Source organism: Chrysochloris asiatica, unplaced genomic scaffold, assembly GCF_000296735.1.
Source record: "Chrysochloris asiatica unplaced genomic scaffold, ChrAsi1.0 scaffold00322, whole genome shotgun sequence".
Lineage (NCBI taxonomy): Eukaryota > Metazoa > Chordata > Mammalia > Afrosoricida > Chrysochloridae > Chrysochloris > Chrysochloris asiatica.
In genome coordinates, this window is record NW_006408840.1 from 957,785 (window position 1) to 978,211 (window position 20,427).

At 35.5% G+C, this 20,427-nt stretch overlaps 1 protein-coding gene and 1 pseudogene across 4 annotated transcripts in view; one reads left to right on the forward strand and one right to left on the reverse strand.

The window, feature by feature from the left end:
- Nucleotides 1–10,350, reverse strand: part of LOC102817475 — a 76,008-nt pseudogene extending 65,658 nt beyond the window's left edge.
- A 974-nt stretch (nt 10,351–11,324) lies between these two features.
- The window catches only part of EPHA5 (EPH receptor A5), a 688,281-nt gene continuing 679,178 nt past the window's right edge, over nt 11,325–20,427 (forward strand). For all 4 annotated transcript variants that reach the window (XM_006875349.1, XM_006875351.1, XM_006875350.1 and 1 more), the window contains exon 1: nt 11,325–11,511. In XM_006875349.1, the coding sequence (XP_006875411.1) occupies nt 11,325–11,511 (187 nt within the window). The remainder of the gene's footprint in view (nt 11,512–20,427) is intronic.

A 20,427-nucleotide genomic window follows, 5' to 3' on the forward strand; every position in this document is an offset into this window, starting at 1 on the left:
TAGCTATGAGTCGGTTCCGACTCGATGGCACCTGACAACAACAACAAGAGTCTCCTTGTTCTGTTTGAATGACTGCCTTTTGGTCTATGCACAGGTTCCTCATCAGCACAAACAATGAGTGCTCCTTGAATATCCATACACTTCATAGTTGTCCATAACCTGTCATGATCCACACAGTCAACAGCCTTTGGATAGTCAATCAGTTGGCCAGGTAGCTGTCCTCCGAATTTATTGGCATAGATAAGTAAGTTCCTGCAGTGCTGTATCAGTTTGTTAAAATATTTAATTTATATTACATCAATTCATGGATCCTTGTTCTTTGTCAATGCCTTCAGTGCAGCTTGGATTTTCCCTTCAGAACCAGTGGCTCTTGCTCATATTCTACCTTTTGAAATGGTTGAACATCAACCATTTTTTTGGTATTCTGTAAGGAGTCCTGGTGTGGAGCTATGGGTTGCACCAGACTGCAAATCCATTTGAACTGCAAGGTTAGCAGTTCAAGCTCACCAGTGGCTCTTCAGAAACTCTATACAGGGTTGTTATGGGTCAGAAGCAACTAGATGAAATGTAACAACAACAACAACAACAAAAACAATTCTGTATATTTTTTCCATATTATTTATGGTTTCAATATTTTTCTGATAGACTCTTTCAATAGCAATATTGCAAGCCAAGTCTTGAATTTTTTTTTCAGTTCTTTCTACTGGATTAATGCTGAACATGTTCTGTTTTGGTTTTCTAGCCCCAAGTCTTTGCATATTTCATGATAATACGTGACTTTGACTTCTCAAGTTTTCCTCTGAAATTTTTTCCTCAGCTGTTTCACCTTATTTCTTCCATTTGATTTAGCATCTCTATGTTCGAGAGAAAGTTTCAGATTCTCTTCTAATATTCATTTTTGTCTTTTCCTTCTTTCTTGTCTTCTTCATGACCCTTTGCTTTTCCCTTGTATGACACTTTCAATGTCATTCCACAATGATTCAGGTCTTTGTTCATTATTTTCTAATGCTTCAAATGTGTTCTTGAGATGATCTCTACATTAAGTTGGGATATGTTCAAGGTTGTATATTGCTTATTTGGGCATGTTTTAATTTTCTTTAGCTGAACTTACATATGAGCAATTGATGGCCTGTTCCACAGTCTAACTCTGGTCTTATTTTTGCTGATGATGTTGAGATTTTCTATCATCTCTTCCAAAAGTTGCAATCAATTTGATTTCAGTTTATTCCATCTGGTATGGTCCATGTATACAGTCCTCGTTTATGTTGTTTAAAAATGGTATTTGTAATGAAGAAGTCATTGTCGTTCAAAATTTTATTATTCAATCTCCAGGATTGTTTCTATCAAAAAGTCCACATTTTCCAGCTAATGATCCTTCATCTTTACTTCCAACCATTGCATTATAATCACTAGTAATTATAAATACATCTTTGTTACATGTTCAATTAATTTCAGACTGAAAAAGTTGGTAGATTTCTTTATTTCATCATCATTGGCTTTAGTGGTTGATGGGTCAATTTGAATTATAGTGGTATTAACTGGTCTTCATTGTAGGCAAATGGTTATTATGCAATTACACAGATTATAATGTTAAGATAGATCTTAGGTTGTTCTTTTTGTTAATGAATGTAATGCCATTCTTTTTCAGTTTTTCATTTCCGCATTGTATTATTATTGTCAGATTCAAAATGTCCAATTTCAGCCCACTTAAACTCACTAATGCTTAGGATATCAATCTTCATACAGTTCATTATTGGAAGGGATGGTGAAGAAGCTCTGAGCCAGCAGCCAAAACAAGGGTAGGGGCAGAATTTGGAACAGACCTTAAATTGGTCATATTCAAGTTCAGGCTGAAGCTCAATAAAATGAAAACAGGTCTCCAAGAGTCAAATTGTGATCCTGAGTGTATCCCACTAGAATTCAGTGACAATCCTAAGAACAGATTTGATACATTATACCCTAATGACTGAAGATCAGAGAATTGTGAGACAACATCAAGATCATCATATATGAAGACAACAAAAGGTCATTAAAAGAGAGGGAAAAAAAATAAAAGACTGAAGTGGATATCAGAAAAGACTCTAAAATTTGCTCTTAAGTGTACAGAAGCTAAAGTGACTAGAAGAAATGAGGAAGTTAAAGAAATGTACTGAGAATTTCAAGGGGTAGCTAGAGAAGACAAACTCAGATATTAAAAGAAATATAAAGACCTGCAATTAGAAAATCAAAAGGAAAAACCTTTCTCAGCATTTCTGAAGCTGAAAGAACTTGATAAAATTCAAGTCTTGGGTTGCAATATTGCAGGAGGCTATTGAGAAAAATAATGAATGATGCTTAAAACATAAAAAGAAGATGGAAGAAATACACAGAGTCACTGTATGAAAAAGAATTGGCTCATGTTCAGTCATTTGAAAAAGTACTATATAATAAAGTCCTGATGGCATTGAATGAAGAAGTCCATACAGCATTGATGACATTGGCACAAAACAAGTTTCCAGGAAGTGACAGAGCATAAACTGATATGTGTTAACAAACTGATGCAGCGCTGGTGATGCTCACTCATTTATGCCAAGAAATTTGGAATTCAGTTACCTTAACAACTGATTGGAAAAGAACCATACTTCTAACCATTTCAAATAAAAGTGATCCAAAAGAATCTAGAAATCATCAAACCATATCATTAATACCACATGCCAGTAAAAGTTTCCTAAAGATATTTTTTAAATGGTTAACAACAATACATCAGCAGAGAACTGCCAGAAATGTAACCCTGATTCAGAAGAGAACAGGAAACAAGGGGTATTGTTCCTGACTTCAGATGGATCTTGGCTGAAAGCACAGGATACCAGAAAAATGTTTCCTTGTGCTTTATTTACTATTCTAAGACATTCAATTGTGTGAATCATAAGAAACTATGGTTATCATCTCAAAGAATGAGTATTCCAGAATACTTCATTTTGCTCATGAGGAACCTGTCCATAGACCAACCAAGAGGCCGTTTTTATAACAGAACAAGGTGATACTAAATGGTTTAAGACCAGGAAAGATGTTTCTCAGAGTTGAATCCTTTCACCGTATTTATTCAATCATTACGCTAATAATTCTAGAAACTGAATTATAGGAAAAACAAAACAAAACAAAAAACCCATGGCATCAGGATTAGAGGAAGAGTCACTAAAAACCTGAGATATGCAAATGATATAATCTTGCTTGCTGGATGTTAAGAAAACTTGAAATATTTACTGATAAACATTAACATTCTCAGTGTTCAGTACAGATTGCACTTCAATATAAAGGAAATTAAAATACTCACAACTGAATCAATAAATAATATCATGATGAACTGAGAAAACATTTTAATTTCTCCATTTATCATGGAGAAAGGGAGCACAGTGGATGCATAGGATAAGGACTGGACTCCAAACCATAAATTCTGCACTTCTAGCCTGCTCATCACTCTATAGGAGAAAGAAGAGGTTTTCTTCTCCCTAAGATATTTAAAAAGTCTTGGAAACCTTTTTACAGGGTTGCTTTTATTCAGAACCAACTTCTCTGAAAGCACTTTGCAACAACAAATGGAGAAAAGGTTGAAGTTGTTAAAGACTTCAATTTTCTTGGACCATAATCAATAAATCAAGCAACATATGGCATTAAGCAAATCTGCTGTAAAATATCTCTTTAAAGTGTTTAAAAGCAAAGTATAAGGACTAAGATGTGGTATTTTCAATCACCATTGAATGCATGTGAAAATTTGACAATGAATAAGGAAGACTGCAGAAGAATCAATACAATTGAATTTTAGTGTTGGTGAAGAATATTCAAAGTACCCTGAATTGTTAGAACAAACAAGGCTGTCTTGGAGGAAACACAGTCAGAATGCATCTTATATGTCGAGTTGGCTAGCCTTTGTCTCTTGTATTTTGGACATATTATCCGATGGCACTTAACTTATCAAGAGGAACCAGTCCCTGGAGAAGGACATTAAGCTTGGAAAGTGCAAGGTCAGCGGGAAAGAGGAAGACTCCCCAACAAGATGGATTGACACAGTGGCAGCAACAATGAGCTTAAACCTAACAACTCTGAGCATGCCACAGTACCAGGCACTGTTTCATTCTGTTATGCACAGAGATGTTATAAGTCAACATCTAACAACAACAGCAATAATTTCAAGCTTAAGTTTCAAACATCTTATTTCAAAATCTTTTGTCTACACTATGAAATTCTTGGGTGGTTATGCTAACAACTACCTTACTAAGTGATTATAAATTAAAAATTAACCCATTTAAGAACACCAGCAAGTCCAAAATAGGAGGCTAGATAGGTAAAAGGAACTTCAAGTAGAACTGTGTTGTTGTTGTTGTGAAGTGCCATCTAGTCAATTCTGACCCATAGCGACCCTGCATAGGGTTTCCAAGGAGCTTGAACCGTCGACCTTGCAGTTCAAACGGCTTTGTAGTCTGGCCGTTAGTTGCCATCAAATTGGTTCCATCTCATATCCACCCTATGTAGTACAGAAGAAAAACTGGTTCTCAGAAATGTTGGTATGTTTGAACTCGTTGCCATGGTGTTAACAAGATGCAAAATAATTCAGATGGTTAGTTTATCCTGTTTTGAGTTTATACTTTTATTTTTTTTTGTACAGGAAGAGTTTCTTTATATAAATAACCATGATAGTTGGCCCACAATGTGCTTTGAGAAATCAAGTAATAATTTATAATATTTAAAAAGAGATCTGTTTCCATCTTCCTGAGACCTGACATTTTCAAAGATAAGAAATAAAGTGCATCCTGAATGAACTCAACAATATCTCTAAAAATGTACATCAGTTTATTTTTTTGAAATTTTAGTTTTGGGTTTAAGTGGTATAAATTATTCATTCAGATACCAGAATAAAAATGTTTGAACCTGAAACAAAACAAAAATTAAATATATTGAAGTGGAAGAATATGATTTTAGTAAAGTTGTTGAATACATTTCTTTCTTTCTGTGACATTGAGACAATTCTGACTAATGACAACTTCTTTCTCGTATGCAGAGTAAAACTGCCCTCAGGGTTGTCAATGCTAAGACCTTTACAATGTCAAATGTGAAGCTTTTACTAAAGAAGATCAAATACTTTGGGCTTCAATAAGGGTTAATCTCAATATAAAGAAAACAAAAATCCTCACAACTGGACCAATAAGTAGCATAATAAATGGAAAAATATTGAAGTTATCAAGGTTTTCATTTAGCTTGTATCCGTACTCCATTCCATAGATGCAGCAGTCAAGGAATCAAAGGGTACACTGCACTCAACAATTCTGTTACAAACTACATCTTTAAAATGTTATTAAGCAAACAGAACACTTAGAGGAGTAAAGTATAACAGATTCAAGTCATGGTATTTGAAATCAGTTCACATGTATGAAATCACTGGATAATGAATAAGGAAGGCCAAAGAAGAATTGAGGTATTTGAATTATACTATTGATGAAGAATATTGAATGTCCCATGCACTATGGAAAAATATGTACAGATCTGTCTTGGAAAAAGTACACCCTTGGTGTCAAGGATGATGAGACTTTGTCTATGTACTTTGGACATGTTATCAGGAAGGGACTAGTCCATGGAGAAAGATATCATACATGGTAGGCAGTCAGTAAAAAAGAAGAAGACCCTAAAGTAGACGGATTGACACAGTGGTTACAAGAATAGTCTCAAATATAGCAATGATTGTGTGAAAGGCTCTGTAACAAGCAGTTTCATACTGTTGTACACAGAGTTGCTATGAGTCAGAACATACTGTACAGTACTTTGCATAAATGGATTGTTTATGGATTTCAACTCAGTATATGCATTGAATGTAATAATAACTCTTCTATGAATATGAATATATTACATTTATTCTTCATATATTAACAAAGAACTCTGGAATCCAGAAGATGGATCAGAACAGTTGGATTTTTTGTGTGATATGAACCACTAGCACAAGAGTGTTAGATGCACATTCAGACAGGGCACATTTTCTGATTCTTTTGGTGGAAAATAACCAAAGGACTTACTAGGAAGTTAGTTAGACTCTCATAAAGTACAGTAATCTTGACCTGAACAATGCTGCAGTGTTGGCAGTTCTAACTTACTGGTTTAAGAATGATTAAAGAAAAAACCGTCACCATCAACAAATTTCTATAGATGATTCATTGGTTCACTGTACTGTGTATTGAACATTTTACTCCTTCTTTGCAATAAAAATATCTATTAGTAAACTAGGATAGTGGAAGGATTTTATTATACTTCTTAATATTCATATAAAAACCAAAATGGGTGCTATGATAAGAATGTATTTGATATGTGAAGCTTCTGATGAGTAATTAGTAGTATGTTGGTAAATAATAGAACAATTTATGTAGTTAAATCTTTCTTACCTAATAAAACATTTTAAGTTTAAAATGAAATATCCAAATGACAACCAGTTGACTTTAAATAAAATGAAACTTAACATTATTAGGTAAAATATAGGTCATTAGCAAAGACGGATGATGCTAGGACTTTATTATTTTTTTAATCCTTTAAAATAGGTTAAATTAAAAAAAGTTTTATGCTAATAAATGGCTACAAAATGTTAAATAATTAATGCATTAGCATTATTTTAGTTGCAAACTTCAACAAATCTTAGTTGCAAACTTTAGTCAATATTTGCCTTTGAAATAAAATATTTTGATGTTTTTTTCTATAGTTCATAGACCAGAAAATATAACTTGATTGTGGTAAAATACTTGTTAATTGTCTTCAAGTCAGTTCCTATTCATAGAGACCTTGTATGAGGTTTCTGAGGAGCAGCTGATGAGTCTGAACTGCTGACCTGTGGTTTGTAGTCCAGTGCTGATCCTACAGTGCCACATGAGGAGTCTAAAATACCTGACACTAATTATTGTATCATTTATCGGTTAAAATTTTGCGTTTATTTTTCCCCTCAAATTTTCCAAAAGAAAGAATGTAGTATAATATTTTAGGGAAAAGTGGTATTTGGACTTAGGAGTTTTATTTTAATTGTTTTTGTAAAGGCTTTTTTATGTCTCTATACTGGAACACATGGTCTTGGTTCACAGTTACTAGCTGCTCCTCAGAAACCTCATACATGGTCGCTGAGTCAAGTCGGACCTAACTTAATGGCACTTAACAACAATCATGCTTCACATGGGCTTCATGTCATCTGTTTATTCTAATATTATAGTCTCATAGACCTCAAACTTGTTTGAATTTTTAATTGGTCCATTGTGTCTATTGTACATAAACCATGTAACTATGTCTTTTTCTCCAACAAAAGCTTATTTTAGGATGTTTGGTTCTTGTTTTATCCTATTCAACTATTTGGTCTGTACTATATTATTTGTGTAATTGCTTTTGGATTTAAATGAACCTGAAAATTAGAATATTTTATCTATTAATTGCTCATATTAATGCATAAAATTTTAGTAGTCTTTTATTTGCCCTTCTTTCTTTTTGAACAACTGGTTATTCTTTATTTCTGTAACATTATAATTTTATTTTGCAAATAAAGCATCAACAATGGGTTAAAGTTCTTAAGTCTTATCAGCTGCTAGGTCACACTGGTCATGTAACCTCATTTCCTCAATGTTTTCAATATTAACATGAGGATAATAATTACACCAACATCATGATTGAAGTGCCTGAATTGAATAAAATAATTCACATAAAAAATCACATGATGTCTTCCATTAAGCAACATTTTCAGTAAATACTAGCAGGTTTTCCTATTATTTTGTGTTTTTCTATTTGGCACATGATAAAGATACTTTAAAGCTCATTAATACATTGAACTAAATTATAATATTAAAAGTTTTTAAAAGAAATAAACCCTCAAGATACCTAACTAAACTAACTCTGAATACTGTTTCTTTTTGAAATCTTAGTACCAAAGCCAGATCCAATCAGAATGTAGGGATACATTAGTCATGTTGACCTTTTGATGCCACAGCCATCCCAAACAATGAGAAATGCAAACCCAAACCACTACTGATGTTAAAACAATAAGCATGGAGGGAAAAAAACAAAAACAAAAACAAAAACAAAACTTTTTTATGCAATGCCAAGGATCAATGTAAGTCTGATAAAAAAATTTACATGTTAAGACATCAGTACATGGTCAAATATAAGATTTTTGAGTTTGAAGCTCAAGGCAAACCTCTTTTATTGTCTTCTCTGAATAACTCTCAATAGAGCAAAAAATCATTCACTGTACTTCATTTTATACCTATAAATTATTTTAAAGATATATTATAAATATTTATAAATAACCATGTGGAAGATGACTGCTATTTAAGGTGGAAAATAACAAAGGATTTTGCATTCAATATTCTGAGTCATATAAGTAGTTAGCAATCTTGAGTAGGAGATCTTACAATTAATTATCATAGTGATCAGTGTCTCAGGTTTGCTTTCTTTAACATTTCTGGTAAAAATAGCAAATATATGTATTTGTCCCAGTTTTGCATTCAGAAATATTTCATTGTGTTAAATGACATAAATTCTAAACTCTGCATATGATATTTTGAGGGGGAGAAACAAATTTACTTTTTGCTGGAAAAAGCAGGAGTCAGGTTTGAATACCATTGGACTGTCCTTGAAAACTGGTAAGATTTTGATGGTGGCAATATGTGTGTGTGTGTGTGAGTGCTAAATATCTTCTGAATGTGGAATTTTCACAAAACGGAAAGGCATAGGTGAAAAACAGAGATATGAGGCAATTAATGGGAACAGTGAAGTACAAATTTTAGTGAAAATAAAGTTTTGTTCAAGCCTTTGTTGTGGAAGGCTTTAAATATGAGGCTAAAGAAATCCATTCATTTTGTAGTCAATAGTAAACAACTGAAGATAGATGAGTAAGGTAGTAACATAGAAATGTATAAATAGAGAAGAAGGGAGCTTGAAAATAATTTTCTCCAAATTCCTCGTTTTATTGATGAAGATGCTGAACCCTAGGAAATAAAATAGCTCAAAGCCCCATTGAACTGCCTGTTGTCTCATATTAGCTTTATTATGTATCCCTGAGATTTAAGTAACTTAGTCGGTAATCTGTTTAGATATTTTTAAGTAACTCAACTATGAATGTGGGGGAAGGGATTTATATGTTGAATAATCTTCAAACAGAAACACAAATGTTAACTTTCCATCTCACTATACTGTTTTTCACTAACTGAAAGACTGATTAATTGCCATTCCTCTAAATTTGCCTCATGTACTTGGAGCACATTATAATAGAAAGAAGCTGCTTTCACACTTCTGGCGCCAAAACATTTAAGGAAAAAAAAGTCAAAGAGGATCTTCAAGCTATCTCAAAAAATTGCATCATTGCTGTTTTAGTCTTCATCTTTATTGTAAATATTAAAACAATTAGCAAATGTGTTCAGTTAAAGATTATGTGATTTTTATAGGGGTCAGAAAGAAAAACCAAATACAACACTGTAGTTGTTAAGCTGTGTGAGCAGATCCACTCCTTTTTTTAGGTGACAATGCAAACTCAATCAATCTTTATGGTGGTATGAACCACCAAAATTAATTGAGATACCTTACTTCTACGACCACAGTTTTTCAATTGTTTGTTTGTTTGTTTCATCCTTTGCAGTTTTTCTTCCTCCCTGCAATACAACTTAAAATACCTTCAGGTGTGCAGCTCTTTGAAATAATGAATGAGATAGTTGAGGGAAAACATTAAATCAAAAGAAGACATAATAAGGCGAAGCACAGAAAGTTTATTGTGTTAATGAGTTTCATTTAATTTTTTAAATCTTAACAATTTGAAAGAGTCAAAGTAGCAGAACACAACAATACATTAAAATCTAAAAACAAACAAACAAAAAAACCCTTGAAGGCATTTGACCCATGTTAATTTAACAGGGATTAACAGCATGTACCTACATATCATATAATTTCTAAAATCCTGAAACATGCTATCAATAGTATTAATGAGCTAAATAATAACGCTTAATGCCCTGTAAATTTAAATAGCTAAATTGTATTATTTCCCTTAAATCTGTAACAGAATTAACGTCTCTGTATCTAGATATTTTCTTCTGAAGAAAATGTTGAGTAATTATCCTCTTCCTGCTGCAAAACTACTAAAAGAATAGAAAAGGTCATTAGCACTGAGGGTATTGGGTGTTTAAGAAACTAGCCACGGACCAGCAAAGGCTGTGAAAGGGCTGCTATGTGAAAAGGTTGTGGGTGCCACTAGCCTATGATGAGGAGCAGGCAATGTGCCAAAACAAGGGTCCCGCTTTTTAAAGTACAGCCCACAGAGCCAGGCTGTTTTCCCTTCCGCCTCCCGGGAATCCCGGTCATTGCAGACATCGTCGGGAGGATTCTTTTGCCCTAATTATCCAGGGAGGAAGACGCGCCTTTCCCGGAGACCGCTAGGCAACACTCACCACAGCAGCCTCCAGATTACTTCCCTCCGTGGGTGTGTGACTCCTCTAAGCAACTCACACTTACAGTAGATTCTCACTTGCTAGGTTGCGAGCAGCAGAGGGCGGTGGAGCTAGGAAGGGGAGGAGGGAAAGAGCTGTGGGAGGCGCAGAGCGGAGAGGCAGAAGAGACCGCTGAGCTCAAGACACAGCAGGAGCGCGCAGTGGCGGTGCAGTTTCCACCTCCCCAGCCCAGCCGCGCACACACCGCCCCTTCCTCGAGCAGCAGGAACAGCAGCAGCTCAGGGCCGCTGCAACCCGGCTCCGAGCTTCTGCCTGCTCGCGGCCGTCAGTACCCCCTCGTCAGCATTCTGCCCGCAGCAATTTCCTTCAGCCAGCCGCTTTGAACTCTCGGGGTCTTTTTTCTCTGCTCGCCTCTCTTTCACCACACCACCTTTCTCAACTCCTTTCCCATTATCCTTCGCTTTTTGCCTCATTTTATTGGGAATTTCTTCTTGACTTCGATGACTTGTCCTCCTTACCTCTTTCATCTCGGTCCTGAAGACTGAAAAGGAACCTTTACCTTTTTCTCTCTGTGGCATCTTATAAACTTCAATCCTTAAAAAAGTCTTCAAGAAGCAAAGGAACGGGACGCGGGACCTTCACGGCATTCTTAAGCCCCTTTCCAGAACTGCACTAGCAAGCATAATTAGCATTTTATTGATGCCCATTGGAGGGGAGGGCAAGAGGTGCCAGGAGCAAACTTAGGCATCTCAGCAGATCCCTGGTTCTCGCAATTGGAGGGACCAGTAGGCGAAGAACCCACCAGGGACGAGAGGAACTCTTGGTCTACCTTGCCTTCTCCAGGAGGCCAGAGCCGGGGACTGAGCCTCGCGGGACAGCAGCAGGGGAGGCGAGAAGATGCGGGGCTTGGGGCCCCGGGGTGCGGGACGCCGGCGGCCCCCAGGCGGCGTTGGCGGCCGCAAATCCCCCAGCACCCCTGCCTCTCTGGCCAGCTGCTACTCCGCACCTCGTAGGGCCCCCCTTTGGACGTGCCTTTTCCTGTGCGCTGCGCTCCGGACTCTCCTGGCTAGCCCCAGCAACGAAGGTAGGGAAGTGGGGGGTGGAAACCGCCGCGAACCTGAGCCAGGAGACGAGGCGGGGCCTGGCAGTGTGGGTCTCGGCGCTCTGGACACAGCTGCAGTGAACTTAATCTTACTCTTTATTTCGAATTTGCATTTGTCCTTCCTTTTCGCTGGCCTTTTTTTCGCTTGCTCCCTGCTGTCTCTGGTTGCATTGTTTGACATTAGCTGCGGGAGTGCTGGAGGAGGAACCTGCGAGTAGAAAGAGGGTGGTTGGGAGACTGGAAGTTGGAAACCGACGGGAGAGACAGGACTGAGACCTGCACTGGGAGGTTGGGTGCGGCTAGGTCTCACTTGAGGCTCGTGGGGAAGTGACATTTCGGGATTGGAAGAGTGAGAGATGTTTGGAGTGCAGCGACAAGAATCCGGGGAGCGGCGGGGTTTTTAGAAACCGTTGTTGGAGGCCTGTGATAGGAAGCATTGTGGGGAAAGCTGACGTTTTTATTTTGGGGGACACTGCCTGTTGTTTAATAAAGTTGTTATTTAGAGCATCACCAGCTGCTATTCTGGGATGGGTGTTGTTCTAAGCTGGTATTTCTCTTGGGAGGTGGAAGGCAAAAAATAGAACGCTCCCCTCACTGTTGGGTCCCCTTCTGTTTGGGAGGCTCTTAACCACGCTAAGGAGATGGCCCTGAAGAAGGCGGGAAGGTGGGATGGGGAAGGTGAGGGAGAAAGTGTCACTGCCAGGAAGTTGTCTCTGGAACCCAGGGGAGAATGTCTTGCTGGTTTCATAAAGGAAAAAAAAAGCTCAGCTCCGGATCTTGGTGTCCCCAGTCGGCCACCCCACCCCCAATTCTGCGCTCTGGACCCGGAAGACAGTCCTGGCCTTCCTTTGGGAGAGCGAAGACTAACAAGGGAACACCTGTGAGGCACTGGCTGTTGCTGGGGAGGTGCGCGGGAGCCTTGGCTCTCGGAGGCTGAGAGACCTGCAGTTCTTGGCCTCCGTGTCTCCTCTAGATACTGTGCCTCCTTTCTTATTCCCGAATCGCACTCGGGTTTCAGCTCCAGGGTGCATTCCTTTAGGGGGTGGGGGTTAGCATCTTAGTCTCCGGGCTATGATTGAATGGTCAGCTACAACACGAAAGCATCGAAAACCCTATCCTTATAGGCTGGAAGGGTGGAGTTTCAATTTAGTGCTTGAGATGGGACGTGTGAGGAGCAGAACCGAGTGAAATTTCTTCCACTCCCAGTAGAGGAGGGGGCACTGGAGCAGAAAGACGAAGAAGCCGCGGCGGAGCCCAGATTGTTCCCGTGACTTGCACGGGTTCAATCTCAGCTGTGGGGGAAGGTGCTGAGCTGATTTCCGAATGCTGTCAGCTCCTGAGAAATGGTGCAAAAGCAGAACATCTGCCCCTCCTCCCCCATGAATTTTCTTTCACTTTTACTAACTAAGTTCATTTTATAAACTCTGATTTAAGGAGGCTATATATCTACATATCTATCTATCTATCTATCTATCTATCTATCTATCTATCTATCTATCATCTCCCCTTGCTTGAACCATGCAATTTACATTTCGCTTCCCAATAACGTTAAATTGAATAAGTGTTTTCTGAAATCATAGTTCTTATATTAACATCCCTTATTTGATTCAACAATTTGTGCCAGGAGGATTATAATACGTTTGGGGTATTTTTATTAAATGTCCTATTTTATGGGACAGACATTGTAGTTTTAATTTAAAGAAGTTTAATAATATTATTCTACATCCTTTCGTGTTTCTGTATATTTCAAGTCTGTTTCTCAATGAGTCTTGGGGACTGTGGCTTCTGTAGAGCTGAAAGGGAGTCGCTTTTGGTGAGTGCATGGGAAGAAGTGAAGTCAGTCTTAGGAATGCTTGTGTTGAATAGGAAAATGGGCTAGAGTGTGCAGTGGTAAAGAACAGCCAGAAGAAAATGGAAAGAAGCAAGGAAGAACACTGGTTTACTAAGGTGTTGCTAAATGTAGGGAGATACTATGATAGGTAGCCTGCTTGACATTATAGATTTAACACTTATAGGTTGTATTGCCTTACTCCAGCAAGCCAAACACACAGCAGAGCTTGGGCCGAAGTGAAATGTGGTGTGAGGGTGTATCTAATCAAAAGTGAACCATAATTTACCTCTCAGTGCTCTGAAGACACCAAGAATGACTAGTGCCTAGGGCTTAGGCATATTTTTGTAATATGTCACTATTTTACATAATTAGTCATAAAAGCTTATTGGTATCTATGGTTTCACCACACTCATCCCATTGGTGTATCCCATAGTTCTCCATTAGTAGCATCCCAGTCTCCTATTTATGTTCTTCTACAAGATTTACATTCTTGTTTTTATTTTAACATGCCAGTGCTATTATAAATTAAGTAACATGAATATTGAACATATAACACAAATCAATTTTTATTTTGGTTTATTTAGGGGGTAGAGTTAGAGTTTTTAAGATAGTTTGGGGGGAGAATTTGGATGATCAGATCAAAGAGATTTGATGTATCTATTGAATTCATTGATACTTACGCTCATGTACTTTGCTTTCTGCAAGCCATAGATCTTTAGGATTTTTCAGATCGTAGTGTATATGTATGTTACATATGTATATATTATGAATTTTTTGTTATGTGAAAAAAATCTTTCAAGGCAATTAGAAATAATAGAAATAATGAATTTACACAGAAGAATTGGTATTTTAATAAGTTTTAAATTATACTTTGTAGTCATAAATAAATAAGGAAAAATTAAGCAGAAATTGCCATACATATCTAAAATATTGTGTTGGTATGACTTGAGTGTTTGAATATATTGGATAACAGACAATAAGAGAAAACTTTATACTTTAACTTGAATTACAAAGAATTATAAAAAATATACACTAGGTATACATTTCAGGCAGAAGAAGAAGTATATCATAATATATAAATTTTAAAATGAAATAATTCAGAGGTATATTTGGTGAGAAATTTGTCTAATATAGATAAGGCAGGACAACTATTAACAGGTATATCAACAAATTAAAATCTTAACAGATTTAATAAGTAAAGAGCTGTGATGATTATTACACGTTTAAGAGGTAGCCGTGAACTTATTCAGTAAACGGCACTTTTTTACTGTCTAGAGATATGTTTGTAAACAAGCATTATTTGACAAGTGCTTTTTGCAGCAGGGATCCCTGGCCAATTACTGCTGAACAGCTCTGCATTGAAAATGATTCACCCACAGTGATTCAAGCTTACTTAATTCATTGACACTACCATCAGTAATGTTCCAATAAAGTGCTTCTGACAATTGTCAGCAGTTTGTTTTGAAAAGTCCAATTTCTTGATCCTGAACGTTTTGTATATTTGAAAAAGTTGCATAGAACATCTCTGGGAATAATAATAAATACATAAATAAACCACAAAGGAAAGAAAGAAAAAAAAAAAGCCTAAACTGAAAAACAATCATAAAACTGTAAAGTTGTTTTTACTGGAAAGGGAAAAAATGAAAAAAAAATGCTTGTTTCAGTGTTTTGGTTTCATTTATAGTAGGATCAGACCTATAAAACACAATGAATACATTATTCATTTGTAAAACTAAATGGATTGGTTTTGTGGTCTTGTCATCCTGTTGTAATTCATTTCCTTTTAGATAAAGCAGGAGGACCCCTTAGAAAAGGGGCAGTAAAATCTAGTGCATAAGAAAATGAAAGATCCTTGGAACTAAATCTTGCCACTAAGAATTTTGGCTTTTGCCTTTACAAACTATCCAAAGGGAGTTTTGAAATGTTAAGCTTTTAATTTTGAAGTACACAAAGATCTAATTCGGTGTTAGGGTAACAGGTAAAGTGATTTAATATTTTCATAGGTTGTTAAGTGTCTAAATATTGAGATTCCAACTCACAGTGACCCTGTATAGGATTTCCCAGGCTTTACCTATAAGCAGAAAGCCTCATCTTTCTCCCACAGAACAGCTGGCTGGCTGGAGCCAGGGAATTTGTGATTCCCAGTCAAGTGCTTAACTAATAGAGACACCAAGCTCCCCAATTTCCTCATATAAGACAGGGGAAAGTTTGGGCAATTCCTTGAATTTTCAATGGAGATTTCAGTTTCCATTGAAATTAGTTTTGTTGTAATAGCACCTATTGTTGTTGTTAAGTGCTATCAAGTAGCTTCTGAATCTTAAAATTGTTGTTGTTATGTGCCACGGTGTCATTTCTGACTCCTAGAGACTCTGTACAGGGTTTCCGAGGCCTTAAATCTTTACAGGAGCAGAACCTGCCTTATCTTTCTCTCTCAGAATAGCTGGTAGTTTGGAACTGCTGACCCTGAGGTTAGCAACCTGATTCTTAACTACTATGCTAACCTTAAAATAGCACCTATAAATACTGTTACGAGTTTATTTCCTTCTTGTTGCAATGGAGTCGCAGGCCTTTCTTCTTAGTCTGTTTTAATCTATAAACTACTCTGCCATCTTTCTACCATGGATTACTTTCTTGGTGTCTAGAATAATACCAGTGGCATAGCTTCTAGCATTATAGCAATAAGCAGGCTACTACAGTATGGCAAAGTGACACAAAAGTGGTGGGTATTTCAATCTGTTATTAGGTGTAGTCAAGTAGATTCTGACTCTTAGGGATCCTGTGTATGAACATGAACCACTGCCATGTTCAATGCCATCTCCATAATCTTGCCTTAGTCTGAAAACATTATTGTAGCCACTGTGTCAATTCATCTCATTGAGAGTCTTCCTCATTTTCATTGACCTAAGCATGATGTTGTCTTCCAGGTACCTCCTGATAATATGTCCAAAGTACATGAAATGAAATCTTGCCATCCTGGCTCTACATAGAATATAATTGATTTGTGAAAATGGCTCATGTTATATATTTAAAAATATCATTTAAAATATTTTCATATAGTATAAAATAGTTAGAATATGTACTATTTTAAATATTTTAGACACTATCAAAAGGTGATAATATAGGCATATAAAATATTACCAAAGTATTTAATTAAATATGAATTAAAAAGTAAATTTAAACTATTAAGTAATGTCACTGGTGAGAAAATGACTGTGCTTTGCTTATTTCCACTTACATTTTTGTTGTTTGATGCTGCAGCTTAAATCGCCTTTGTTTAGAGTGCTTTTTAAATGTATTTGTTTCAGTGGCTAATTACTTTATCTTTCATTTGAAAGAGACCTTTCTACTTTTGACTGTACAAAATAGAGTATAATGTGCACAATTATATTAGTCATGTCCCCCTTATGAGGCACTTTTAATGCTACCTTTTTAAAAAAGAAAAATGTATGGTTTATATCTTGAACACCAGAGGAGACTGCTGTAAAAAGTATCTATAACTCCTGGTGCATATAAATGAGAAGATACATTTAATTTTTAATAAATAATATGAATGTAAACTAGCAGAGGTACTTAATTATTCACCGATTATTAGAGAATTTTTAAAAGATTATATAAAGCATCAGAATTAACTGAAATTTAATTATTGGGCCCTAAACATTGATTTTAAAATTGATTGTATTTTCCTTTTTACATTTTTTCAGTCAGTTGTGCTAGAAGAGTAATATGAAAGTTAAAAATATAAATTATTACCTTAGAGATGCAGAATGATTCTTGCTGTTCTAATGCCTTTGATGAGTGTGCATTTACCTATAGAGTAAAGTAGCTCCTAAGGATGTGCTCTACTTGATGAATACATATTTAGTAATTTTATCAGATCATATATAATCAATTTAATCAGTTAGGAAGGGATTTCTTCAAAGGAATTATTCTAGTCTATTGTATACCTGCTAACACCAGATGGAAATCTTTACTTATATTTTAAAAACTCTACATTTCTACCCCAGTCTAATTAGTACACACACATAAAGATAAATAAAAGCAAAATTAATTCTTAATGTTTTGTAAATGCAAGTCGAAATGGCTCTTATTTTTTAAATGCTTAGTCATATATGTCTTCCAGATTATCAGCAAAATCTGTTTACTCAGTAAAATACTAGAAAATAGATAAATATCAATATCTCCAGAAAATTTCTGATCTATTCAGATACATTTGAAATCACTGCCAATTGGAAAACTTGACTACTTAACTTTCATCGACTGTACAAATTTTAGCTGAACTATTGTTTTCATTTGAAATGCTCATTTGGATATATAAATGACTTACTTTTAAGTTTTTCTTTAGACATCCAAAACAGTTTCATTGAGTAATTTGGGATCAAACCTTGTGGGTTTGAACCTCTGACTTTGCAGTTAGAAGTCCAGTGCTTTTTCTACAACTCTATACCAGGACCTCTTGAACAGTTAGAATAATTGAAATAAATTTGCATATGTTTGAACAAGATAAAATGAATTCCAATGTAAGAATTTAAAATCCAAATGTAAATGTTTAGATAATGCAATTTTTTTTTTTTTTCCGGATACAAGTTGTCTTCATAATTAAGAAATCCCACCAAAATGGTGGGGTCACTGGTGCCATAAATTATACCATAAAATATCTGTTTAAGAATTAAGTTACGAATTGATGGTACAAATATTCTTGAATTTTAAATCTTGATTATAAATTAATCGGACACTATCAAATTTATGTTTAATTTATAGGATTTATTTATTCCATTTACTCTGATCACATAAAGTTGAGATCTACCTCATATTGTAATGTTCTTGTTAAGTGCTTACAAGTTGTATTGTAATAGCCATAGGAAGTATTTAATTGTATTAAAACATACTTCTAACTATGGATATGAAGAAAATAATAGATTTGTATATTCCCATATAGTATTTTTCTTCACAATCCTGAAAAATGCTAAACCTACATCATAATGTATTAGTATGAAATAAAAAATAAATAAGGAAAAAGGAAAAAAAAGTACATAAGAATTACATTTGTGTCTGACAAATATGTGGTACTTTATGGCTTTATTCTTTTTTTTTCTGTGAAATGAAAAAATCAAATAGTTCATCTAATATTCCTAATCCAAAATACTGAAAAATCAAATATTTTTTCTAATACCCCTAATTAGAATCCTAGATGTTACAAAGTCATCAAATAAATGTTTGATTTGGAAGGTGCCCTATTTAGAGCTTTTAAAATACTCTGGTTTAGTATGATCACATTTATTAACTGTCATTTAATATTAATATTATCTTTTGAAATTAGTTTTTATCTTTAGTGATTGAAAGAAGAAACAAAGGGTCATTTCTACTATTTAAAAATTACCTGAAAATTATCTAAAGCATGTGTGAGTTTTGCCTTTAGGATATTATTTTCATTGTCTTTCAGTTAAAGAAAATTTAGCAGAATCTGCTCATAATTATGCTTTGTTCTCAAACCTCTTTTCCTATAGTCTACACCTGTTAGTTATTGCTCAGCTTATTAATATTATTTAAATAGTTTTTCTTACTGTGGGACAGAAAAGAAAACTCCATTAATAAGAAGTAGACTTGGTCATTTATTTTTCCTCTGTCTTGTAGTGACGTACTGTAAAAGACTTTCATTGCCGTGCATTTCCTAAGCAGAAGGCAGTTACTTTGCTTGGAGATTTGTGTGTATTATATATACATAGTCAGATGTTAAGGTGTGTGTAAAGGTTGTGTTGAGGCTGGAAGAAATGAAAGGAAAAAATATAAGGTTGGTATCACCACAAACTAGACATTAGAATCATGCTTGGTTTTCCTTTTATCTTATTTTAAAGATACTATAACACACACAGACATTAGACACATGTTTGGTTTTCTTTTTATCTTATTTTAAAGATACCATACAACACACAGGCATACATAAACACTAATTTTTTGTTTCACTATGATGTTAGAAAAGTTTGTTTTATCCACTTATTTTATATTTCTTCTATTTTGCTGTAAGTCCTACTGTTTTGTTGACTCATGCCAAACACTTGGTGCTTTAGACACCCCACAGATTAAATAATTAGGATTAAAAAGATCTGTGATAATTCTAATTATGCTTTAGGTGCTGGATTTTGGCCCAGGACTTCTTCTCCATCCACCCACATGTCTTTAGCTCCAAATATACTGAGTCCATAAATCTTATAAATAAATTATTCTGGTATAAAATCAAAGAACCAAAATTTGAGAATTGAAATATTTTGCATATGCTTTTAGAAAAAATGTTCCTACTTGGAAACATGTTTTGTGCTAAGTCTGCAAGATTTAGAGAAAATACAGTCTGTTCCCTTACTCAGAGATGGGTAGCTTCTTTTTTTCTTTTAACAATTTCACATCCTTGTTCTTGACTGTCACCTTTCTCTCTCTCTCTCTTATATATATATATATTCACTCAGGGATACACACTCATATATAAGACATTCCCATTATGAAAAATCAAAGCAGTATTAAGAAGGTAATTTTCTAAGTAGTAAGGACCTCGACGTTCATTATTGAAAGATACTGTGGGCAAATTATTGAATGATGCAGAAAGCATCAAGAGAAGATGGAAGGAATATACAAAGTTACTGTACCAAAAGGAAATTGTTAATGTTCAATCGTTTCAAGAGGTAGCATATGACCAAGAGCAAATGATACTGAAGGAGGAAGTCCAAAGTGAACAGAAGGAATTGGCAAAGAACAAAGCAACAGGAATTGATAGAATACAAATTGAAATCTTTTGAGAAAGTAAGGTGGCACAGGAGGCACTTACTCATCTCTGCCAAGAAATTTGGAAGAAAACTATCTGGCTGACTTATTGGAAAAGATCCATATTTGTGCCCATGCCAAAGAGAGGTGTCCCATCGGAATGCAAAAATGATTGGACAATTTCTTTGATATCCCATGCAAGTAAAGTTTTACTAAAGTTAATACAGAAATGGCTGCAAACATACATTCACAGGGAACTTCCACAGTTCAAGCCGTATTCAGACTAGGCCGTGTAATGAGGGATATCATTGCTGATG